Here is a 26054-nt window from a genome sequence, read left to right as displayed (position 1 = left end):
GCACAGCATCCTGATAACTCCTTCCCAAGCTGTGGCATCACTCTGAAGCTCACACTGGGTTATTCAGTTTCCTTCTGCTTTGTATATTGAAATTCATGGACACCAATAGGGTTACTCTTGACTTACAGACGTGTAGGCAATGATAGGATCACGCACAGCATTCATGTGACCTTTTTCTTTGAAGAAGATTAGAATTTGAGGAAGGGAACATGGTCATTGCACTGCCAAGCCTTCTTTCTTGCTTCTCCAAAGTTCATGCAGACAGTATCTAGCCCTAGGAAATAGTGTATCTTCAAAGACAATGGTATAGGTTCTAAGAGCAGCTCTGTTCAGGGAAGTAACAGTGAAGGCACGGGGTAGTATGTCAGCCAGTCACCATCAATGGGTTCTACTTCTCTTTCAGAAACTCGCTCATTAAAGCTGAGTGACAAGAACAAACTCATTATAGCTCACTCTTGACCTACAAATGCTCTTGAATTTTCATCTTTTTGTGAACAAGTATTCTCCATTTTACAGTGAAAACATTGTTTGCTTCTGTTACATGAGTAAAATTCAATCTGGTGGCTTGAATTTTTGAGGTCTTTTTTCTTACTCTGATGCAACAGTAAAAATAGAGTCTGAATTTCATATATTGGTAAATTCAACTTCTTTGTAAAGAAGCATAATACTTCCAGTGCCATGATTTAGTTTTCCTTAAACCTGGTTTCTTTAGGGTTGTTTTTTTTGGCATCTGTATATTTTTTCTATACTCTTATTCTTTCCTTTTTTTTTCAATTGCACAAAGCTGAAACACTACACAAGACAAAGTCAAGGACACTGTCAGTTAATGGCTTTCACAAGGTCCCATGAACTAGGTTAATTTAACTTTTTTCCCTTTATTTCCTGATCTTTTTTTTTTTCTTTAAGTTTCTTCATTTGTCTCTGCCAAACTCTACTTTCTTGCTTTTCCCTTTTTCCCAGGCCCTTACCTGTGCTCTCCTCCAGGGAACCTTAGCTGTCCTCTTGCTGGCCCAGACAGTAAGACTCATATAATCCCACTCCCACTGTAAGCAGCAGGTCTCCAACACTTTGATAAAATGGGGCTTCTCAGCTGAGAAGGACAGACGGCTGTGATCTCCTTCCCAGCCCCTAACCAGCATAGCAGGGAACAATACCTCCTCCTACCATACGGTCTGTAAAACGTTCCTGCTTCATTTGCAGACAGAAATTGCTTTGCCTCCTGCTGGATATTACATCTTCCTCGGGGATTTTGTTCTACTTACGGCATTCTGTCTCTTAACCTTTAGCAGGTTGCCACAAAGGAGAAGAAAGACTGTTATATAAAACTTTGTAGAGTGGCACCTAGCGTGTATGAGAAAATGAATGAAGACTGAAAGGACACTGACTATCTCATTAAATGTTTTCTAGGGTGCCCTTCAGAGAAATGATCCTTCTGAGAAGCCCAATTGTCTCCCTTCCTCCTCCTACCCCCTCCCCTCCCTTCTGCCACCTTCTTAACAAGCATTTGATTAAGTATGTTCAGTCATAGTCGTTTTAACCTGTGACTTTCCTAAAAATAGCTTCCAATCTGAAGATAACACCTTTTCCTCCCACCTACACACACGCGCGCACACATGCACATGCACGCACGCACACGTACACATGCGCACACTTTTTACCTGTTTCCATGGAAACCCCACTGGAAAATGTTTACATGCCATTAGAGGTAACTTTTCCATGAAAATGTGAGGCAACTTGTGTGTGTCACAGGAGAATGCCACAAATGCTTTAATGTTTTCATTGGCTCTAGTCCCTTTACCTGAGCAGCAAGGCAGTAGAGCACGTTCTGCCCAGCGGAGAAGCAGCAGCAGGATGCGCTGCGTGTCAGGAGAGAGCCCCTGCTGGGGACAGATCTCCCCTGCCCTGGACTACTCACTCCATTTGCATCAAACCAGCCTGATGCCAGTCTGAGTACCGCTGGCTTTCTCTGTCTCAGGCTATGATTCTGGGTGGTATTAAACGTTTCGGTTTTGTAGAAGATTAGAGCAGCCTTTGTTGTAAGGCGGTGATATATCCCAGCATCCCTGGTATTTGCTTGATTGATCATTAAAAATACATTTTCCAAAGCCCAAACGTTTTTTCATCTGCCACATTCAGTTTAAAGTAAATGCTTTTATCTTGTTTGCTGGTATACTTCTTCGTAATGTGGTGAAAATGGCTCTGCCATCAAAAAGGATTGATCTTTATTTTCTCAAGGTTGCCAGTTGCCTATTTCACTTTTTTTTTTTTCTGCCATATACAAGTTTGACTTACTTGAAAACTAGGGTGGTGAAAAATTGTGTGAGGACAAAGGCTTATTCTTCAGATAAATCTCCATCACACCACAGCTGTTACTTCTCCTGGTGGGCTGACTGCAGTTTTGACTATTACATTCTTAGTATTCCTTTTCAAAGTCCCCGAAGGGTGCTGGCAGTAACATGGGCATAAAAAAACTGCATAGAAGCTCTGGGAGCTGTGCTTTCAGGTCCTTGTGCAAGACCCCAAGAGGTAAAAAGCACAATAGCAGAATCTGGAGCAAAAACTTGAGCCTTGCTCCTTCCCATAGGCTCCACTCAAAAAGTAACTCTTTTCAGCGAGTTCACAGTGCAGAGAGGATTAATACAAATTAGCTGCCCTAAGAAGCATACCTGTATATGAAGAAAGCCTTTGGAAACCTCAGGGATTTAATTCTACTTCTTCCTTGAATTTTACTCAAGAATTCATGAGGAAAGATGTTGTTTTCTGTCTTAGTTACCCCATAGAAATTGCGTACTGTTGGACTAGCTTGCTATCTCACCTTCTTTCACATATTTTTTTTTTCCAAATGAGACGTAGGAGAAGATAAATGAGCAATTCAAGTTACCAACAAGAAACAGAAAGCAGAGACTTGAGGATGTTCACAGTAGGGCTTCAGTTGCCTTTTCTCTCTGCCTTTCTAGTGAAATAATTAATGTGAGATTTGCTATTCTAAAGAAAAAAATAAATCTCAATTTGGAAAATCAGTACTTAGCTCTGAGACAGGTAACGTTTTGAGACATCGTAATTTTTTCTTGATTCACTCATTATGAGAAGTTGGGTTGTACAGAGCTCTTCACTTCTAAGGGAAAAAAAGCTCAGCTGCCTTTTGCAGCACTATCAGGCAAAGAAAGCAATTGCCTTTTTATAGATGGTACAATATCTATACTTTAGGGTAAGCAAAGTGAACTGCTGTCTGCAGTTTCCTTTCTTCTGGAGTCCTAATGCTAATGCTGTATTGATTAATGATATCAGAAGTCAAAATTCTCAAGAAATGTACAAACATGAGAATGTATAGCTCAGCTCTTCAGCTTTGTTGGGCTAACAGAATAATCCTCAGAATGTAATATTTATAAATCATATGCTATAGCTGTTATGCAATGCAGACTAGTTGGTAAATAGTGGCAGATTCAGTATTTCAGACAAGTTTGAGGTGGTTCATTGTACTTGTTTTCCATTTCATCCTACTGTCAAGAAAAAAGTATAAAAATGCAGTTTAATGTTCCAGAAAAGCAACTGTTTTCCTTAAAATAATATGAGCATAAGCATCCATACAGACAATGATTTTCTGATGTTTGCTAGAAGCAGTGACTACACTGTGAATTTGGCAGATAGAATTTGCTATAAGCTGTTGTTTATAAACAAAATAGTTATTGATAAATCGTCACCATATGTTTGTATTGTTTGTATAATGTGAAACAAACCATCGTTTCCTCTGATTGGAAAAATTTTCTTGGGGGGTTGGGAGAAGTTGTCAAACCAGTACTGAGCAAACCAGTAAGAGATTTCTTCTGTGGGATTACAGATAATATCAGATAGATATTTTTGGAAGAAGAACTTGTGAAAGACGGAACGTCCAGAGATTTGGCACCTTTTTTTATTGTTTGTAATGAATTACATACAAGAATTTAAGTAGAAAGAATAGGGTTATGAATATACATAGATTGTTTCAAAAGGAAATATTTCTTATGGATGTGTAAAAGTGAACACAGAGCAAAGCAGCACTTCTAACCTCATTTTTTTAAAATAGACAATCATAACTATATTTTTTGTAGTTTAAAGATGTACCTCATTAACCCTGGTAGAATATGCAAAGGGATCCTTTTCCTATTAGAGAATTAATTTGATTATCCTTACTGAACAATATGCACTAGGATGCCACATCCATCCTATCTAGGTGTGAGTATACATATCATATTCAGCACTGCAAATGTATATGTAACAAAAAGACAGTCCCAAGCACAAGCAAGAAAAAATGAGGCTACACTAACTAAAGAGTGGAAAGAATTATGACCATTGATGAGAATTTTATAGAAACACATTAATGACTATTATATATGAAGATCTAACACAGCTTATGTTTAAACCTTTGGTTAAGGGATCAAGAGCACAAGGAGTGTTCTCCTCTGTCCTTCTAGTTGCAGGGAATAATAAGGAAAGAAACAGGAGGACCCAGCAGATCAATACCTGGCTCCAGGACTGGTGTCACTAGCACAATTTTGTATTTTTTGGTCATCAGTTGGTCCATGTGACACCAGGCCTGCTGGTGACAGATGCGGTGCACCTGTCTCAAAAGGGGAGAAGGATCTTTGTACAGGAGTTAGCAGCAATCATTGAAAGAGCTTTAAACTAGAAAGGGATAAAATCCAGGCTCACTAGAGATAAGCCTGGGGGCAGCACACCAGTGTTTGACAGACACTGGGGTCCTCCAGTCTGCTCCACGGTGTCCTGAGTACACTGGAGCACATTGGAAATGTCCCTGCACTAATGCACGTAGCACCAAGCCATGTCAGTGGAGAGAGGGGATGGAGGTCCACACAGCAAGGATGTAAGGGTCATCAGTGCCTTAGAAACCACTGAAGCACCAGACAACAGTCACATAGGAATGAGGACTTCTGCCCACAAAAAGGTGGCAGGATCCACTTAGTGGATGAGGGAGAGGCAGTGGATTTTGTCTACCTAAGCTTTAGTAAAGCTTTTGGCACCATTTCCTACAGCATTCTCCTGGGGAAACTGGCTGCTCATAGCTTGGGATTTACACTTTGCTAAGTAAAAAACTGGCTGGGTGGCCAGTTGTGGTGAATGGAGTTAAATCCAGCTGCTGTCTGGTCACGACTGGTGCCCCAGGGCTCAGTATTGTTAGGACTTATTTGCATATAGATGGGTAGGTAGTGCCACCTGAGCTGGCTTAGAGAATTGGAGATATTTGCATAGTGGTGGCAGTTATGTCATAAACAAGCAGAATATTTTCCACTTCTGATGGAACATGTGGAGGTCAAGTGCCATACCAGAAGGTATCTAAAATGGCAGCACTATATCTGTGTTTAGGCAACTGAATTCCAGTTTGTATGTCAAGTTATCATGATATTTTTCTTCTTAGCGTTGCAGAAGAGAATCATACTGAATATTGCAAGTGCTGAGTTTCCATCATACTAAAATAAATAAAACCTATGGTTTCAGTATTAGTTTCCACAAACTGTGAGAATGCATATTCAGTATGTATAGGCTGGAGCCAAAGTCAGTGCACGCAATCTCTGCCATAAATATGTGCTGAGTCATTTTATATCGCTGCTGCTGAGTCCAGAGCATAACTCTCACATTTGCACAGTTTTATAGCTGCCAAAATTATTTCCCTTTCATGTCTTCAACCTCAGTGGATAGTTCAGCATTGCTTTGAAACTCATGGAAGCTAGATTTACAGATACACTGAACTTGCTTTGAAAATCTGATTCTGATTTACAAACCAGGAAATGGAGGTCCAGCCTGCAGCATCTGTAATGCATCCTGGAGTTCAACTAGCCAGAAAAAGAGGTTTGCCCTATGGCACTGAGAGCTCAAGTTTGGTCTTAGATTTTGGGGATAGTTGTCTTGGGGAGAGGGATGAGGCAGTACAACCTGAAGGTGAAAATATCTCAAACATATGGATCAATGTTTCTCAGGAGACATGTGGCAATCTCAATATGTAGTTCTTTGTGGTCCTTTGCTACAACCACTCCTGTTGCCTGTGTGCCCATGCTAGCCCAATGCTGTTTGGCCCAGGCAGAAGACCAGAACGAGGTCCAGTGTTGAAGTACAGTGTGTACTGGTATAGCACTGCATGAAACAACTTAGGTAATAATTTCTGTACATTTTGCAGACTCATGTGTAAACTCAGACTAATATAAGGCTTTTGTTGTGATTAAACACAGTTTTTAATCATGGCTAGTCTCTAAAGATGGCAATTTAGGAAGTACTTTGTCACTCAGTGCTGTTTATGAAGCAGTCATTTATGGAGCTTTATTCCAGCTGAGTCTGCTGCTTGAATTATACAGAGGCCACTCAGAAAGAGTTACCTAGGCAACCCTTCAATTGGTCCTTTTGTGCTCAAATTTTACCTCTTTCATCATATTTCAAAGCTGAGTGTCCAATTCAGACTGATTTTCCCATGCCAACAGCAGCTACCAAAATGGAAAAGGAATGGATTTGGTTTTTAGGATGTACCCCCACAAACTCCTGCACCAGCCAACCCCCAAGAAGTCAGGCTTCAATAGACTGCAGCAGTGAAGTACAGATCATCTGCTCACTTTGGTAAGGACCTGAAAGCTAAAGGCAAAAGCTAGCTCAGGAGCCTTTTAAGGACTGTGAGGAGTGTGACAAATTGTGCCTATGTACATTTTTAAAATCTTTTAATGATTCTACCTATTATGGACCTGTTGACTTTACTGTCATGTTACAATCATGCAACTTGAGTGTTTTACAAAGTGTAGGAGTTAACAAAATATCATCTTCTGCTGAGATCAGCACATAACTGTCAAAGTAGCTGCAGCCTGTCAATGTGTCAAGAGGTAGACAGGGAGTTGCTTCCAGTCAGTATCAGGTGATACAGTCATGATGGAAGAGCCTGAGCTAAGAGTTAGGCTTGCTTCTGTAGGTACTGATCAGTTCAGGTAGCTGAGTAGTTGAACAATTCAGGAGTTCGTGATATTGGAATAATTAAGAGCAGTTCTTCAATCAAAATTAGCAGTAAGTAGAAAATGTCATGAACAATACCAACATATGGTGACATTTCATCAATAACTCTTTTGCTTAGAAAAAAATAACTGCTGTGGTCATTGAAAAGGCTGCTTCTTACAGCGTTGTCATGAGGTTTATGTAAGCAATCTTAAGACAGGGCATTAACTGACAAGAAACCTGTATTACAAATCTATGGGAAAAGTAACTTGCATACTGCAGAGAGGACTGAATTCTCAATTGCTATCTTTTTGCAAAAGAGTAAAACAAGAACACTACATGAAGAAGTACCTCTCGTGCTCTCAAACAAGCACAGTTTTCATCAGGTACTCTTTTTTGGACTTCTTCGACTTCTTCTTCCTCCAGAAGCTTTCACTGAGATCCCTAGGACTCTTTCCACAGGCTTAACAGGGTTTGCATTACACACATCTAAGTGAATGTTGCCTTGTTCTGTGGTTTAGGTTAGATTCATGTGCAATTCTGAAGATGTTGCCAGCCTATGTTAAAAGTTAAAAAGTTATTTTAATATATACATCCTGAAAAGGCTGAATCATGCTCCCTTTGCTTTCTTTCTGTGGCAGTCTGAGAGGGCTCCATTTTGTTAGAAGAAGCAGCCTAGGGAAAGAAAAGTGTATGGCAGCCAGAAGGTTTCTGTCATGGGAGAAGGTCCCTATATTCATACTGTGTAATAGAGATAACAGGTGAACAGAATACACATAAAAGGAGACTAGAGATCGATGTGAAAATCACCTATACAAATCGGAGAGGGACGTCTTTCCTTTAGTTTTAGCACCAAGTTGTTCAGAAGAGTGCTGTGTTGTGGCTGGTCTAAACATGGGAGGCTTGGGCTGGAGATAAGGACATTTGCTCCTGTTCTTCTCCCCATGTGGACAGCCCAGCAGTGAAGATGGGGCCCAGGGAGGTCATTGCATCCCCATCCTTGGTGGTTTCACAGCTTGACTGGCCAGAGCCCTGAGCAGCCTGGTCTGACATTTAAAGTTACTCGCAAAAACTTGAAATTAGATATATGTATACATACATATTATACATATATATATTTATATGTGTATATATATGTTTTTTGTGTGCACACACACACATGCACACACATATCTCTGTCTCTATGTCTATCTACGCGGCCAGGCTTGATGCAGTCCAGACCAGTTCTGATCCCTGACCAGTCAAGCCCACATCCCAAGGGAGAGCCTCTGGGAAGACATATCGGAGCCACAAGGCTCCCCTCCAGGGAGAAGGCACAACATTGCTCCGTGCACCCCAAGGGACCAGCATCACTGTCAGTGTAGCTGCAAGCAGAGGTTCTCAGGTGGTCTGTGTTGCGGGCATACTGCATAGTCTGGCCAAAATCATTTTACTGTATCCTAGCTAATGTTGTTAGGTAGGTGTGGTGTTAATGCAATGTTTTCAGACCCTATGGGTTCTCACTGAAACACAGCACAGTCCTCAGGACTCCTCTTTGAAGAATCCCTAGCCTCATTCATCCACTTCAGTGTTCTGCTCACTGCGGCTTTTTTTACAGAATGAAGAGGATGAGGACCAGCCGCTCAGCCTGGCCTGGCCTGACACCCCACGCAAGCAGCTCACTTACCTTCTTGTATTACCTATTGTTTTTCCACTGTGGGCTTCCCTCCCGGATGTCAGAAAACCTGTAAGTGACTCTTGTTGTAAGTCAGCGTGTTCTGCACAATGGGGTGGTTCTCTAGCTAAATGCCAAAAAGGGACTGTAGAGGATTTTTTCAAAAACAGAGCTAACCTTTTTTTATTTGATAGTTTCTTCTTTGAAGAAGAGGTTTATTGGCTTATTGTGAGAAGTTACCAAGTCTTACCACTTTTGTATTCACATATACAAATAGACCTGGCTAGGGAGAGTCATGTAAAGTAAAAGTAGAAAAGTCAAGAGCGGAAAAATATCCCATAGTAGTGTTCTAGTATCTTTTCCTTTCTGGATCAAAAAATAGATTTAAAACTGCTGCAAGAGAAGGACGCACAGCTTAGAAGGTTATAAATCAACACCCTGAATTCTTTTTTCATTCTCACATACACTGAAAAACTTTCCCATCCCACACACTGAAAAACTGCAATTCAGTGCAAGAAACAAGCTAAAATAAGACCTCTGATTTGTTTTTAGATAAAGGTTTCTCAAAGGATATAAACTGGCATTTTCCCTTCCAATCTTTAAGCTTTCTTTTCTTTAAGTTTTCAAACAACTCTGGTAAACACTTTTTGTTTGGTAACATAGACAGCATACTACATGAATTTCAAGATTGTTTATTTCTGTATTTGTGCCCTCCCTTTATTGTTCAAAACCATCCCTGTAATTTTTTTCACAATTTGGCCCAAAATGAGTAAGTACTGCTAAGAAATAAGTCTGTGCCTCATTTTGTATTTTGAAGATCTGAAGTTACCACAAATGGATGGGTAGCCTCATCCAGTATTCTGTGCCGTACAAATGAGAGCTGTTGTTACAATACGGGGTTTGGAAAGCGAGCTTCACAAGAGGTTGGGTGCAACTGTGTGATGCATGTGATCGTTAGCACGGGCATTGTTCACGATGGAACCCCCGTGCTTACATCCTACCGCTGAAGTATCCCGCTGCAACGCAGTGATATTCTCACCTATGCCTGTGTGCAGTCCCCGCTATTCCCTTCCTAACAAAAAAACCACAATGTCACAGCTCAGCACGTGCATCAGAAAACAACTGTTCGTGAAATCTGTGAGGCAAAAGTTAAAACAAACCTCAAATAATGCTTAAATAGATTTTGTAGGTAGGCCTATTGTGAGGAGCTTGATTTGGAAGTGTGGTAATTTTAGTCAGAAACCCAAATTCTGCATCAGGATGCTCAGATTAGCATGTGGATACATAAAGTGAACACTTCTGTGCTATATGCTGATTTGTGAGACCATATGGAGCCGTTGATATCCTCTGTGGGTGTCCACTTCTCAAAAATGAGTTCTCCTTTCCTCCTAGAGTCTCTTTTCTAAAGTATATTTTATCTCCACATAATTGAGACAGTTTGACTGCATTTACGTGTTTTATACCAAGCTATATTTAGCTCCATGAGACCCAGAAGCTCTAGAAAAATTATTTCATATACAAGGTCTCTGGTTATAAAGTTAGCAAAATCCTCGTTGCCTTATTATGCACCAGTGTACATATGCAGATTTTTATATACTTAGAGTAGATTATACCTTAGTTCAACTAACTCTCAGCTGATTCAATAGCTGACATGTTTTAATGTGTGTTTAGTTCCTTAATAATACCTGCTCACATTAAGCCAATATATATTGAAATCATTACTGTAACATCGACAATGTTGCTGGCAGTACACCAGAGGTAGGTGTGCCCTTGGGGAATTTTGTTTCTGACTTTGTGTTCAAGTGTTTTGAACAATAACAGGCATTTTTCCTGTACTAATAGCTTATTTCCCCAGTGGCTCTGTGAAGGCCAAACATAACTGTCCACCTTCTGCACTGAGGAATATTGAAAGGAAAATGACATGACCAGGGTGGCCCAGCGGGTCGGTGGCAGATATTGAACACCATCTCTTTTATTATAGCCATACTGCACATTCCATCCATTTGTGTTACAGGCCAGAAAAATGGCCATCAGGGCTCCAGTCCAGCCATGGGGCAGTTCGTTGTATCTCTGCAAATTCCCAATACCAGCAAAGAGGTACAACTTACATGAACTCTTGTTGCCATACAGAGATGCACTGTTACCAAGGGGACAAGGACGAGATGTTCCTGCACAGATCTAGTTACAGAAGCAGGTTCTGAGTAATCAGATTTAAGCACTGTCAAAGGAAAATCAAAGCTTGCGATCCAGATAAATTTATGTACAAGAAAAACATGTGATTCATTCAGGTTAAAGGTAAAGTAAAGGTGTTGTTAACAATACTGGCTAAAATTAAGGCAGTTACTTTGCAAATTATTAAGCACTCACTACATTTCAGGATCTGGCTCTTGGAAGAAAAACCTTCATACTTGGATCATTCTTGCTACTTAAAGTCCTGTTTTTCAAGCACTGACGTGAAATCAATACAGAAATGTACCAAGAAAAATGCACTTAAACTTGCTGGTAGACAGAAACAGTACTGATGCAACCAATCTACAGTGAAACTATAAAATTCTTTCTCTTTTGTTAAAAGAAAATAGCATATAAACTGAATGAGCCATGGCTTTTCTCATTTGTCTGTTACCATGACCACAACAGAATCAACTGGTAATAAACTGGGTTCTCTTTCTTTCCAAGGCAACCATCACAACAGCTACCAGAAAAGGTGGAGAGAAGTACTGCTGTCTGCTGTCTCTGACTAATTCTTCTAGGAAAATGCTTGGAATTGGCAGTTATCTGTATTTCCAAGAGCTAGGGAGTTGCAATGAGATAAAGCTCAAAAGAATGCTGTCATTAGTTACAAAATAAGCATGATTATTATTATACTCTGGAAATAAAATGCAGCATCCGAAAAAGAGTCAGCACTCTCATTACCGCTTTTTAAAAATTTAATCTATATGCAAATTATATAGCAGCATCTATGGAGTCCGTTCTTCTTGTAATACATACAAGCTTTGAATTTTGCCCTTTTGAGGTTAAACGTTCCTCCTTTTTAAAATAGGTAATTAAACTGTTAAGCCTATTAAAGTGCTCTTAGTCTTGAACTGCTGCTTATCGGTTACTTTTCCTGGGAGAGGATTTGCTAAGACAGGCTAGGAATACACATGCTGAGAAGTTACTGACTTGTAATTCTTAGCCATCCCAATTCTGTGGGTGTCTGACTCAGATAGGCAATGTCTCGTCATTTTGCAAGAACCATTTGGAGTATATAATTGCACTGACAGAGAGCTATTACTGGCCACTACAGCTCTTGCTGTTTTAGTTTTGCGTGAGCCAATCTATGCGTATATCTTGAGTGCCGTATAGTGATTATTCAAATTGCATTGCTATGGGGTGCTCTGTGTAGATTTTGTGACCAGCTGCAGCAAACTTATAGCTTCCTCATCTCATTCACTATATCTGTTGCCAGAAAATACCAGTTTTTACAAGGAAGATAAAAAATGTTGAAAGTTGAAAGAGTTGGCTACTAAGAATGGTGAAGAGGAAGTGCTAGCTATTTGATTTTAAAATTGGAAATTGCTGTTTATCCATTCTGTACTCAATTCTGCTCCCGCTGGTATCAAATCAGTATTTTAACAGTAATCTTTGTGTTCCTTTCAAATTGTGTTCCTTTTCAGAGTAAGGTTTTCTGTCCTCCAGTGCATGTAAAGTTTTGATTTTAGAATTAAAAGCCCATCTGGGTAGGTTCAAACTTCATTATCAGGTTTTCTGAGTTGAAAAAGTAACTCTGTTTGCTTGGTAAAGAGTTAAGAAGCAGTTAAGTAGATCAACCAAAGTACCCTGGGCAGTTCTAGAAACAGTGCTTGTGACAGTATTGGAATTTATATGGAAAGGATGTTTCCACATGCCACTGGGGCTATTTATGCCTATATTTAAAGATAATTTATTTAGAACACCTACTGGAATGATTTTCTTACTCTAGCAGTATTTCAGTTATTTATTTATATAAGATGGTGCTTGGGGGCACTGTTTAGTCTGTACCATCTCTAATGTGTGATCGTATGTGTATTCAGTTGTGGTGTTTATATAGGTCATGGTAGCAAATGTTTGCATGCTCCGTTTTCAGGAGGGCATTTAGCATTATGCAGGGTGCCCACAGGGAGTGAGTTAAGTGTTCTGTAGCACAGAACTGCAGCTGCACCTGCTGCTAGAGCAGATATGGACCTTTTAGTTGTCCCGTCCTGTAGATGAGGGTGCACAATTGCCACTGCTGACTTTTCCTTTTTCCCATCAGCCATGACCTAATCTCTTTCCGTTTACATCAGCAGAAAGGATCTACACGATTTCAATGAGCTGCGGACCAGCTTCACTCTGTTTTGGTTCAGCTGACAAAAGGCAGCATCATTCCCTCATGACCAGCTCTAATGGCCAGCCCAATTCACTCAGCACCTCTTAGTCCACAGCCACAGATGATGATCAGTTCCTGAACATGAGGCTGTCCCATATAAAATGCCTCTTGTGTCGGTTATGCAAGAAGAGCTGTCTGTGCAGATCTGTAAACTCCCTAAAAAAAAAAAGAGGGCTTTATCATGGCTTGAACAAGCTGAATTGAAAAAATTGAAATAGTATTTTCTCTCCAAAAGAGAAAGCCCTGCAGTACTGTCTGCTCCCACAACACCTAGGAATGACCCACAGGCTAAGGAGTCTCCCAGTGCAGCAGGAGCACCTCCTGCAGTGGAGGGGGTGCAGGAAAGGTGCAGTACCCAAAAATTCTAGAGACCCCTGCAGAGAAAGAGTGGAGGGGAGTTAGCAAGGACTTAACAGGAAAAGGTAGTGCAGGATGGAGCAGCAGCTGGAACAGGTATTCAAACACAACTTACTTCCACCACCAGTTCTACTGGTTATTCATGAAAATTCGTAGGACTCTGCTAGTGGCAAGCCAGGAGTCCTCTGGGATGAGGATCTGTGTTCAGTAGGTTGATGCCCATAATATGGTTATATTCAAGACTGGTAGCATTCATTCACAGTACAAATTTCATTTTAAAAACTAATTTGATTTAGACAGTGATTGGCTGGTACAGTACTGCAGTCATGTTTCTTTCCTTTAGTAGTTAACTTGAACTGGTTTTGTTACACAGATCTAACTAGCCAACAGGAAATATGGATGATGCAAAAGACTGCAAAGAACAGAAACCAAAACAAATCATAAATCTTAATATAACTAATTCACTGGCTGCAAGAACACTATCTGTTCAAAGTTTGACATTAGTAAGGGAGGCAATGAAAATGGAAATGAAGTTACTTTGGTGTTATTAATTGAAGGGCCTTGAAGTGTGTTTTACATGTTTCTATAGCAAACTTCTCTACAAAACGAAGCATGGCAAATAAGTGCTTAACGTATCTTCTGTTCTAATTGAGTCAGTGGGTTATTTTCCTAAGAAAAGTAATGCCCTAAATACCATAATAAATTTTAGATATGTATTTTTTTACCTCTGTCATATGGCAGCCTTTGTTATACACTGTGAAAAGTGTTGCACAAAGTTACTGTGTGAATGAAAGGTATGGGCACATGTTTTAGCAATTTGAAAACATTCCTTCTGTATAAGCAGGAAGCTATTAATAAATTTAGAAGTCAAACTACCATTCAGCCAACCACAAATGCAAACTGCAGCATAACAGTATATGATACAAATGACAACCCAAAACTTGCTATTCATCATACAAGGTGTTAGGAGGTGTTATTTTACAATGGTTGGAAAAATGTATACCAGTGTAGGGAGTCAGTTTCTTACCATTCTTGACATTTATTTTGATCATCTGATGATGATCAGAGCAGTTGGTCAGAAGAGGCGGTCAGAAAAAATGAGAGGCCACTCTCATTCTGAAAAGCAGGTAAGAGTATAGCACATCAGCTGCCAACATAGTCATTCATTGTTTCTCTTTGTTTCTTTTTCAGAGGTCAAGAAAATTTTTTCCTATCACATTTTTTGGCTCTATCAGCTGGATTGCATTTTTTTCTTACTTAATGGTCTGGTGGGCACATCAGGTAAGGAGGTGATAGTGGTACAAAATACAAGCTCTGTATTGTGTTTTGCACTGTGAGAGATCATTTAGAATCGGAGTCCATCATCTATCTCATGCTGAGTAGTGCTTTATTTTAGGAGCTGCAACCATGAAGGAAGTAAATCACTACTCAGCAAATGGAAAGTAGTTCAGAGAGCTGCGGTTGTTCTGACCACAGGACTTGATCATTCTGGTAACGTCAGAGCCATCAGCAACCTCTTGTCAGTACCTACTGGTTCTATTTGACAACCTTATCTTTCTCCTGAAACTTGTGGAAATCTGTGAAAACAAGTAATTCTCCAATCTTGTCTGTATTCTCCAAGCTAGTCAGTGAGCTCCAGGGTAGTATTCCTGGTTAAACAGATTTACAGCAGCGAACATTTCTTCACCACATGATGTTTTTTTGCTTGAACCCTTTTAGGTTGGAGAGACCATTGGTATTAGTGAAGAAATCATGGGACTGACTATTCTAGCTGCTGGCACATCCATTCCTGACCTTATTACCAGTGTTATTGTGGCACGCAAAGGTCTGGGGGACATGGCTGTATCCAGTTCTGTTGGAAGCAACATATTTGACATCACAGTGGGGTAAGTCCTAGAGCAAGAAAATTGTGTCTGTTCTAACAAGTCTTTGGTTCTTAGCATGTTGCTGTGGTTTTGCCAAGGGATTGCCTGCAACGATTTTCTGCCGTGGATGATTAAAAAGGAGAGTGATGCAAATAGGCAATAGATGTTACTATTTCAAGTGCTCGTAAGGTTATAGATGTTTACGTGACAGAATTTTTACAAATTTGTTGCCCAATTATCTGTTTGATACATTGCAGAGCTGCCTAGGCAAGTGAATGCACTTTAAAAAGTATGCAAGAGCATTGTTCCAAGAAGGCATTTCTAAAGGTTTTTGTGCTTTTGTCAGGTTACTGCTGTTTGCTTATGTTACCACTCATTGTGCTTATACTAGAGCTTTCTCTGTAAGTATGATGATCGAAAACAATTCATTGCCTCTGCAGTATTCAGCATGTTTGCTGTATTAAAAACAGAATGTCATTGTCTTATGTAGCTCATTTAGGCTGTTGTTGACATGTGATTTTTTATATACCTGGCAAGTCCCAAATTACAAACCAGTCGTCTATTAACACAAAGGACCCTTTGTATAGCTCTGACAATGTGAAGCAACATCAGACTGTGCAGAAATGTGTTGTTTAGACTTTATTGCTTCATGGCAGTTCTAGGATAATGATGTGTGGCCTGCAGTTGCAATTCAAATTCCTGTTTGACCTTTTGAGACCAAGCTAGATCAGGTCCAGAAATAATGTAATCTATGTCTCATCGTTTCAAAAATGTGCAGGAAATACACAACAAAACTGCCTTTATTCCCACATTCCCATCTTCAACACAGGACAGAGGCGCTGAGAATCATGTCCATACTCTCAGTTTGTCCATCTTTGGTTGTTTCTTGCTATCACACATGGAGAAGAACAGGTCTAGTCATAGTTGTAGTACCAAACAGCCTAGTCGTAGAACAGATTATGGATTTCGCTGCTAAAAATATACCAGCAACTGCACAGGTAAAAAAAAAGGGATCCTGAAGTTACAGTGGATAGTAAATGGCTTTTTTACTCTGTCTCTTAGCTAATGGCAGTATCTTTGGACACAGCAGAAAAAATGGGGCACTTTTTTCTATTGATTCAGAAGCATGAAGTGTTTGAAATAACATCTATAAGCAGCAGACCCCCCAAAATATATGAAAACATTATTCACTACCATGTGCTTCAACTTAGAGCATGTAGGGTGCATTACAAGACTTTTATCTTCTGCAATGCTTTCTTACTTTTCTTAAAATTTTTAGTATTCCTGCCAATGGGAATGTTGTTGTTCTGTAGCAGTCTGCTAGACCTGGTGCACTTACAGCAGAAATGGCACACTTGAGCTGAGGGCTGGTGTAGTTAGCACTGAGGCTGTAATAAATTATTCTCTCTTGAGCTGCTTATTCAAAGTTTGAATGTCGTGAGCTTCTGACAGCTCTCTTCATGCTTTCTAAGCCTGCTAAGCTCCAATCAGTGGCTTAAATATTTATTTCAGCTTGACATCTTCTAGAGGGATGCTGCCTCATTCTGTGGCATCAGAGATGAGAAATGCAATGACAGCAAATACAGAAATAGAAATTAAGCTGGAGTTCAGTTGAAGTTCACATTTTAACACAGGTTTATACAGTAAACATGGATCAAGGCTTTTAAGGGCCAAATCTGGGGGGCAGTGCCTTGCAGAGTGCTGGTTCTTCATGTCAAGGACATGTCTTTATGCAACCCACCCTGCTGTCATGCAGGCTCTTGGAAACAGAGTGGAAGCAGATCCTTCCGCAGATGGTCTGAAGCCCAGGAACAAATGAAAGGGGTCTTCTGGCTCACAGACAGGATGCCAGGTGATCTGTTGGCCAAAGGAAATGTAGTTCACCAGTGTAACTAGTGGAAGTTTGGGGAGCCATGTGTTCTCCCCAAGAACCCCAAGCAAGCTGACAAATGAGATTTATGTACATATCAGAAGAGCTGAAAGTCTTCCTGCCTCAGGTAATGCAGGAAGTCTCTGCTTGCATTTTTTAGTGCCACTTTCTAGTGGTCCTTTCTGCACTTCTGCAACATTTCTGATTAATTTTTCTGTTTCTTAACAGCCTTCCTCTTCCGTGGCTCCTGTATGCTATGATTAACAGCTTTGCCCCGGTGACAGTCAGCAGCAATGGCCTGTTCTGTGCGATTGTCCTCCTCTTCATCATGCTGCTCTTTGTCATCCTCTCCATCGCTTTCTGCAAGTGGAGGATGAATAAAATCCTGGGCTTTCTCATGTTTGGGCTGTATTTTATGTTCCTGATCGTTAGTGTCCTCCTGGAGGACAAAGTGATCCAGTGTCCTGTCTCCGTTTAGTGGAAAATGCTGTTTCTTGAGAAAAAAAAACAACAATGAAACAAATGTATTTATTAAAAAAAAAAAAAAATATCAAAATGAAACAGCGAAAAACCGCAACGGAAAGCTTCTACGAGAATAACCCTTGGATTTGTGAATTTCCTCTCCCTCAATTTTAAAAGAGAGAAAGAAAGAAAGAAAAAAAAAGGGATACAACGGGTGGATCTCAGAGCTGAAGAACGACCACTGCTGGGCAGTGCAGTCACACCTGAAGGGCTGGGTCCAGCTGCGCTGAGGTTTTCTTTGTCGCCGCACACACGGACACAGTAAAAGCTACTGCTTCTCCTCTGCCCATGGCCCAGACTTCTGGCGCGCTGTAGTAGTGTACACGGACACACGGCGTGCCCAGTTCTTGCAGCTCTCATCTTCTAAGGGGAATGCTAATATTAACTTTGTGGAGGCACCACCACCCCCACACCCTGGTATGGGATTTTTCTGATAATCTGCTGAAACTCCCGAATGGAAAGCGTACGCTGAGCGCATGAGTCACAGATAGGGAAGAGCTTGAACATCTCTTCATAGAAGTGGATTTATATGGTGCCATTTCAGCAAAGCCAGGGAGTTCATCAGTGTTTTGAGCCTCTGCATCACAGGTCTGTAAAGCCAATCAGCAGGATGTTAGTGGTGGTTTATTACATCTTGCAAACGCTTCAGATTCCAGAAACTCTGGCTCTGGTGCTGAAGGGGCCACGCTGCCTGGCCATTTTGTGTGACTGGTGCAGATTTTCATTGCATTCACATGCAAAGACCAGAATGGGGATAACTCTTTCTTCTCTAATAGCAACACAGCATGCGGAGAGATCATATAACTACTATGAGAACACACCGTTTTTTTCTAATGCAGCAATACTAATAACAACAGTACCAATGGCTTTCAGATGTTGTTACCATTGTGAGTTTGCCTTTTCATGCCAGAAGAAAAAGGCTAATTTGCTTATGTGTAGTAATTCATACAGAAAATAGAAGTAGTTGTAAAGTGGCAGCCTAATTGCTGAAGTGGATATATGTTTTACAGGCTGTCTTTCATCATTACTTGGAGTGTAAGGACCTTCACAGCTACATATAGCCATTGCTGGAAGAGATCCCCAGCTGCTGTACAAAGCTGGGGCAGTTCACATTTGCTTTTATAAATCTTGAAACTAGGTAGGGAAAACTAACTGTTTAAATATAGTGGAGCTGCAGGAAACCTACATGAAAATTTTTCAGTATTGCTGGAAGTGTGAATGTCTAAAGAAGCCCAGGGGGTATTCTTTTACTGGAATCCTGAGAGAAGGAGAAGGTCCAAACCTAGAACAAAAAAAAAATAACGAGAAAGAAAGCAACTAAGTGTTTGTCTTTCCTCTAGTTTGGATAATTAAAAAAAAAATAAATGAGAGGACTGGAATGTGTATTAAGAAAGTATTTAAGATAACCATTTGTTTGTTCAACTCTTATGTGCAGTTAGAGTTCATTAAATTTCAGCACATTTCTGTGACCTGTTTCAGCATTGTTTTGTACCCGAATTGTGCTCACAATGGCAATGCTGTGCTCACAGCTGTGTAACAGAAGGCTCAGCACATTTTGTCTTGTCTGTTTTTCTGTGTTCCATGCTGTTTGCTTCTCACTCATCCTGTTGTCCTTTACTGTTTTCCTGTTATATGTGTTTGTATATAACAATATCTGGTTAGAGACTACAGACAGAAAACAAAGGTAGAGAAAACAGTAAAAAATACATATTATAAGTTACTAAAAATTTAATATTATGCAATATCATGAAGAAAAAAGTAAAATAATAATGAACAAAAGCAAGAAACTAGGAGTTACAATGTCTGCCACTCACGTCTTGTCCCAAGATACTATGTCCTAGCTACATTCAAGACCAGGTATTTGATCTTAACCACACATTTGCAACATCTCTTGCTTCTTAGTGCTTTTTAGTGTGAGCTTCACTCATTGTGAGCAAAAAAAAAATTTGTCTGTGTATTTAAGATCCTTCATTTCTCCCGAATCTATACGATAGTCTCAAGGGTAGTGCTGCCCACCTCTGAATAGGCGTTTGGAAGGGTGTACGCCATGGAAAGATAGACATGTACGTACCTACAGTGCCCTCTACTGACGGGAGCAGAGATCTTGTCAAACCAAACCTACAACCCAAATTCCGAGCTCAAATGAAGCAGTTGCCCTAAGACTCGGGGCTGATTCTCTGCGCTAGAATCTGTCCCAGAGCAGTCACCAAACTCTTTTATTTCTGACAACGGTGCTCAAAACAGGCACAGATCCTTTCCCAAGTGAGCAGAGTTAAGACAGATCCATCCACACGAGCGTGTGCAGGAACAAAATAGGTCTCTACGTACAGGCGTTACAACATACAAAGATGCCAAGATTCACCAGTCTGGCATTTAAAATCACAAAACCAAGGAAGGGCGAGAGTCTGATCTCTGTTCGGTACATTGCTCCTTTTTTGCTTGGTTGGTTTGGGGTTGGTTTTTTTTTTCGTTCGTAACTTGGTGTAACTCCCATGCTGGAGAGGAAGAAGCCCTGCCTGAGCTGGGGAGCTGTAAGAGGGCTCCGCTGCACCCTGCAAAGTGAGGGCTGCAGCAGGGGAGGCCACTGCCCCACGGAGGGCAGGCAGGGAGAAAAGAGGAACTGACCAAAAGCCCTACACACTGGGAATGTTTCAGTCCAAAGCTGGCATCAGCAGCTCGAAGGAAGAATTTTATGTGTATGGCTAAGGGTGGTGTCCTGTAGTGGCATTTGTATGCTGTCTTAAAATATACCTGACTCATTCCTTTCCTGTGTCTGTTTGCCCCCATCAATGTATTTATCTCGGAAGGTATTAAAAGTAACTTTTTCCCCTTAGGAATGAGACACTTCACAGCTCGCGCTGCCTTGCATCTGCTGGGCAGATCTTAATTCAAATAACTGGATAGCGGTGTGGCCAGTGTGCAGCTCAGCTCCAGAGGTAATAGGAGAGGTTTCAGTTGTGTGGCGCTTTTCGTGGAGGCTGGCTGCAAAAGCTGGTTGTACTTACCAAGGCAGCTTTCCACATAACTGCTGGGGTAAACTGTTTTAGGATCCTTGCATGCTGATGTGCCCTTCAATTATAGCACAGCAGCTGTGCTGGTGGACAAAAGACAGGGGTGGGATGGAGGGAGAAGCATGGGCCCTTATACCATGTGGGAGGAGTTTGAAAATCTTAAACTGGAGAGAGCAGCCCAGAGCTGCTGCAGCCCAGTGACTGGACGTCCATAACCTCTATAGGTTCTACATTGGCAAAAATGCACACCACTTGGTGGAACACTGCTATTTTACAATGACAGCAGATTTCCCAGCACAAAGTGTTTCTCATTGTTCATAGCTGTTTCCTTGTGGGATCCATGAACATTTCTCAACATTGTACACCTAGAAGCCACAATTAAATTTCTGTTTTCTTCAAAGTTCTGAAAGACTTCACTAGGGATCTGGTCCAGCAAACTGCCCAAATTCTACAGCAAGTTGGTCAGCATTGAAGCCTCTTCCACCTGCCTGTATGCTTGTGTTCATTTATTCAATTGACTATGCTGTCTGCATAATCCTTATGAAGCATGAATGAATAATTAATACAGAAATCAGTGTTGTGATCAAGGTCCTGTTCTAGCCTAGGGTGTTCAGGACAACACCAGGTTGGCAACGCAGTAAGTAAGATAAGAATGCAGCTTCAGGTTAAATGGGCAACTCTCTGTGGCACCATCACACCTGAACAGAACCAGTGTTGGGCATGATTTTTGGAAGGGATTTCCAGTAGCATCTGAATAGGATCATGGGTGAGATTGTGACCTGTTGTAAAATTTTCTGCACTAGCTTCATTGGAATTAAAGAAGAGAATGGGCTCCATCAGTACAAAATACCACTGGAGTCCTACAAGTTGTTGCTGTTTTCTGCTAAAACCAAAACCAAAAAAGCTGGCTTCCCTCTGCAGAAGCCAGAATCGAATCTGTAGGGTAAATGCTACAAAAGTGTGATAAAAAGTGTGATATAAGGATGATATCCTCAAGAACTACATGTAGACATGGAAAAATCTTTCAACAAAGTTCAGTGTATTTTAAATTAGCAATTTTACTGACAGCTAGTGCTTTCTTATAGAGCAGACAGGCTCTCAGTGTCTGTATGCCTCTGCTTATTTATTCAATTGATGTGGCTGTCTGCATAATCTTCATGAAGCATAAAGCACAGTGGGTGACAAAGAAGCTTATCTAGATGTCATTTGATGTTTGTAATGGCAATGAACCTACCATGTAATTTCCACATACGCTACTCTGAAGTAGTTTATGGCCGCTGTCACTCATGGTACTGTTGTGTGTGGATATGAAGGTCCACAAAGCAGTAAATTAAACATGTGGTTAATCCAAGTACTGTAAAAAAATAGATGCTTAGAAATACTCTTAATGTTTGGGTGTTTTTTAAGGGATTATTTCTCTGGTTGTCTTTTACTTCATTACATATTTTATGAAAAAGGGGATATACAATGTTTTTTAATTATTCTTCTTTCAGCAGTAATTCTTTAAAATAGCATCTTGTGGTCCATATAAGTTATGTTCTAGATCAAATATGAGTCTGTATCAGATGGATGGATTTATTTAACTTATAACAAAGAAATAATCCCTTCTCCAACAACAGGCCCACTGAAATCCAGATTATTTCCACCATTAACTTGGGTAAGATGTAGATTTTTATCTTAGGTATTTCATAAATGCACTTGTGTAACAAACATAATTGTCCTGGGAGCTATGTACAAAGAAAAAAAAATTGCATTCACTTGTATTCTTGGAAACCATTTTACCTCTTGTAAATAACAATGACACGGCTAACTGAGAAGAAGGCATGGTTAGTTCCTTTGAGCAGGTGATTTTTGTTTTCCTGCTATTCCTGGGAAGTTTGGTGCAAGAACTTGCAGCTGGAAACATATCTGCAGACAGTGATTTTGTGGTTAGCAAATGGAGTAGTTTGAACGCAACAGTGTGGAGAAGAGTCTTGTTCCAGCCCTCCAACAGGTGTGGGTTTTGCTCCCGGTTGATGTTAAAACGATCATTCTTGGATCTGTTGCCATCAGTTACGGGAGTATTAGTACTGAGATGTCTGTAATTTCCACTGGGACTGGGGAGAGTAACTTCCAGATTGAAGTCGGGCAATTTAGTGTACCCATCCGATACAGAAACCCTCTATGGATCACAGCCCCATAGTCCAGACAAGTCATCCTGTAGACCTGCTGTGTGTTGCTAGTTGTCAGTGAATGGCATCTGAGGACTTGTCTGCCTTGATGGGTGCAGATAGTTTGGACGTTCCCCTGCCCATGCTCCTGCCTGGCTGGATGTAAGCCATGTCTTCTCCAGAAGCCATGTAATCCCATTAGTGTGGCACTGAGCCCCTCCTCCCAGCCAGCCAGATGCAGGTCAGCCCCATCCTAGAAGCCATGTAACCACTTGGAGCATGGGTAGACCAGACACACAACTGTCCACGACATTCCTACATGAGCCATAAGTGGCCCAGGACAAGAATAAGTAAGAAATAATGTAATCTGAGACTGGTAAATGAACTGTACATTCATGTAGGTTTATTGTAAATTCACTACTCATCAAACATAAAACCAATCCAAACAATGAAATTTGTATGTGTTTTTAAAAATCTTGCACTTTACTATTTTTTTTTATTTTTATTTTATGTCACATAGTTGTCTTAATGCAAAAAGAAGCCATAAAAAACCCAGAAGACTAGTATGGGGTTTCTAAATAAGGGGATTGCTAATTTTGAAGTAAAGAATCCATTTCATGTCTCTGTTTAAGGTATAATGTAAAATACTGTCAAATAAATGTACAGTAAAGCAGGATCTGGTTTTGCCTTAGTGAAGCTGTGAGTAAGTTGGGGAGGGGGGGGGAGTTTGCTCATACTCTTGAGCTTCCCTGTGGGACTGTACAAAATGCTGCACACTCTCTTTGCAGCAGGGGCTCAATCCTGCCATCCTTTTTCACCCCAGAAGAGGGAATACAGTGCTCACAGAGTCAGGCCCAATGAAGCAATTAAATCATCCTGTTACTCTGATGCTTCCACTGAGGTCACAGTAAAGGAAGCTCCTCATGTTTCACAAGAGATGAGTTACTTCTGTCACATCTATTTTACAAAAGAGTTAAAGTTTTCAGGGTCAGGATATCCAGCAGAAATCAATCATTTCTTTTAAGCCCCGCATCAAAATTAAATGATGCCAAAGGGATTTCACTTGGATTTTTCTTAATTTCCATTATCAAGATCTCTGTTACGCAGTTTTAATTTTGCAATCCTGACTCTGGGGAGTTGACTCACATGAGTAGAAATTATTTCTGTCACTTAAGATGGCAAGATCAGGTCATTGTATTGTCATGTGAAAATAATAGTAGTGTGTTATAACTGACAATCAGATGCTATTTTTGTAATAAAGCTTTTTTAGCTTGTTTGTTTAACTTTGTAGTTTTCATACTCTTTCATCTCTCATTTTCAACAATGTAAGAAAAATCTGGAGAAGTCCCCCATCTTACACATTTCAAAATGAAAAAAGAATACATTGCCATGGAAGCCAGTCCAGGCAAACCCCTGAAAATTCCAGTTTTTCTCATGTGTTTATGTGTATGGATCATTATTCACTACATGAAACTCTTGTGTCACTGGATCAGTTCATTCTCTGTGAATATAAGTTTGTATATAGTATGAAAGTTAGCTTTATTTGTACATAGGCTCTCAGAAATAATCCCTTCTATCAAAAGTCCTACTTCACTGTATCTACAGAATGTTTCACTGTGGCGTGTACACTTTCTCACCTAATGATATCAATACAGAGCTCTCCATATAAATCACTTTATGTAATTGAGTTGTCTAAGTGTGAATAACAATAACAACAATAAATACTAATAAAAAGACTTAACGGTGTGTCAGTTTGCTCAGTGTCTTCTGTCTTAATTGTTTTGGACTGGGTATGGCTCTGAAAATAATATTTTAACTGCCTGCTTTGGGTTGAAGGGTGATCTGCAATGCTACTCTTCATTGTAAGTGTTCAAGCAGCACTAAATGTCTCTTGCCATGTCACTGTGCATATGCAGAGTAAGGAAAACACCTGTGTTCCAGTGAGCCTAATACTTAGTTAAACGAGGGGTTTTTTTCTACAACCCAATGTGAATCCACCAGTTGACAGCTTCTTGCAGCTGTGTATGACTGGAGCCTTGTGGTCCCATTTGGGTGAAGTCCCCCTACATTTCTTTACTGACATGTTTGCTCACAGATTGTTTTGAATGCCGTTCTTCAGTTACACACCTCTGGTTTAGTCTTCAGGCTCTGAAGTCTGTTGTCCTTGCCAGCTAGGGTGTTTGGCTTTTTTTCAATCTGTCATTGGATGAATTATAGTTTTAAACAGAAGAATGATCTTCAATAAGTAATAGCAAAAGGGAATTGGTAATGTTTAAAATTTCCCATAATTAACCAAACTTTCCATCTTCAGAAGTTATAAAAGGTTGCAATAGACGTTATTATTGGTTGTCCTGTAGTAGCCCCAGAAAGTCATCCTCCACAGTGACATCTCATATGAGGCATTTTTTGAACCCAGGACAGAGATTTTTCATTCATCTTTAACTATATTAGAGCTTAAAAATTTTAGATTGGAAACAACAAAAGAAATTTGCAAATAGACTAACAAAGAGGTGAGAAAAGTGATGTTCCCAAGATATTCGTGTCTGCCAAATGGGAAAAAACCAACAAGGTCAAGAACATCTGGCAAAAAGCAAAGTTGGTGTTCGCTGCAAGTCACAGAGGCTTTGAAATTTAGGTGGGTGATGGAGACTTCGAAAGAAGGACTGTGTTAAATTTTACCTAGAGAAGTGAATATGCATACACACATACACACACAAAATGTGCTCTGTGGGTGTGTGTTGTCTTGCCTCACTGCTTGCTAGCATTTGGACCTTGCCTCAGCTTCAGCCACTTCTGAAAGAAAGTAGAGGATTTAAAATCCTTCTTTACAACATCAGGCTTTGATGATACCTGACTGGTGTGATCAGAGAAGGAAAAAAAATATATTTAATGTCATCCTCAGTCCTGCCTAGGGGAATGATGGCAAGTTTCCTTGCCACATGTTTCCTCTTCCACATGCAAGTACTTCACTGCCATATCTGTAGTGCTTGAGAAAACAAAGCTCTATTAATTCACTATTACTCTATCATTTACAAGTAGTTATATTTGGGGTGTTTATTGAAAAGGAGAAAAGTGATGTGCATTGTTAAAACTGAGTATTTGGTCCCTCCCCTGGAAAGACTTCAGCACTTGCCTTTAAAACATGGAATTTCCTTCCTGTTAACAGGTCTCAGAGGAATAAATATTTGTGCCAGATACCTGCAAAGAGTAAGGAGAGATAGACTACAGATAGTAACCTGAAAGAGGTGTTTTAATCATCCCTTCATCTCCTGCTA

General features: G+C 40.3%; 1 protein-coding gene across 3 annotated transcripts in view; it reads left to right on the top strand.

Moving 5' to 3' along the window:
- Window positions 1-24516, top strand: part of SLC24A2 (solute carrier family 24 (sodium/potassium/calcium exchanger), member 2) — a 120246-nt gene extending 95730 nt beyond the window's left edge. For all 3 annotated transcript variants that reach the window (XM_014952603.1, XM_014952604.1, XM_014952602.1), the window contains 4 exons: window positions 8561-8689; window positions 14553-14642; window positions 15081-15247; window positions 17325-24516. In XM_014952603.1, coding sequence (XP_014808089.1) covers window positions 8561-8689; window positions 14553-14642; window positions 15081-15247; window positions 17325-17574 — 636 coding nt within the window. In that variant the 3' untranslated portion in view covers window positions 17575-24516. The remainder of the gene's footprint in view (window positions 1-8560; window positions 8690-14552; window positions 14643-15080; window positions 15248-17324) is intronic.
- The last annotated feature ends 1538 nt before the right edge of the window (window positions 24517-26054 follow it).

Source organism: Calidris pugnax, unplaced genomic scaffold, assembly GCF_001431845.1.
Source record: "Calidris pugnax isolate Ruff unplaced genomic scaffold, ASM143184v1 scaffold208, whole genome shotgun sequence".
Classification (NCBI taxonomy): domain Eukaryota; kingdom Metazoa; phylum Chordata; class Aves; order Charadriiformes; family Scolopacidae; genus Calidris; species Calidris pugnax.
This window is presented reverse-complemented; position numbering and strand designations above follow the sequence as displayed.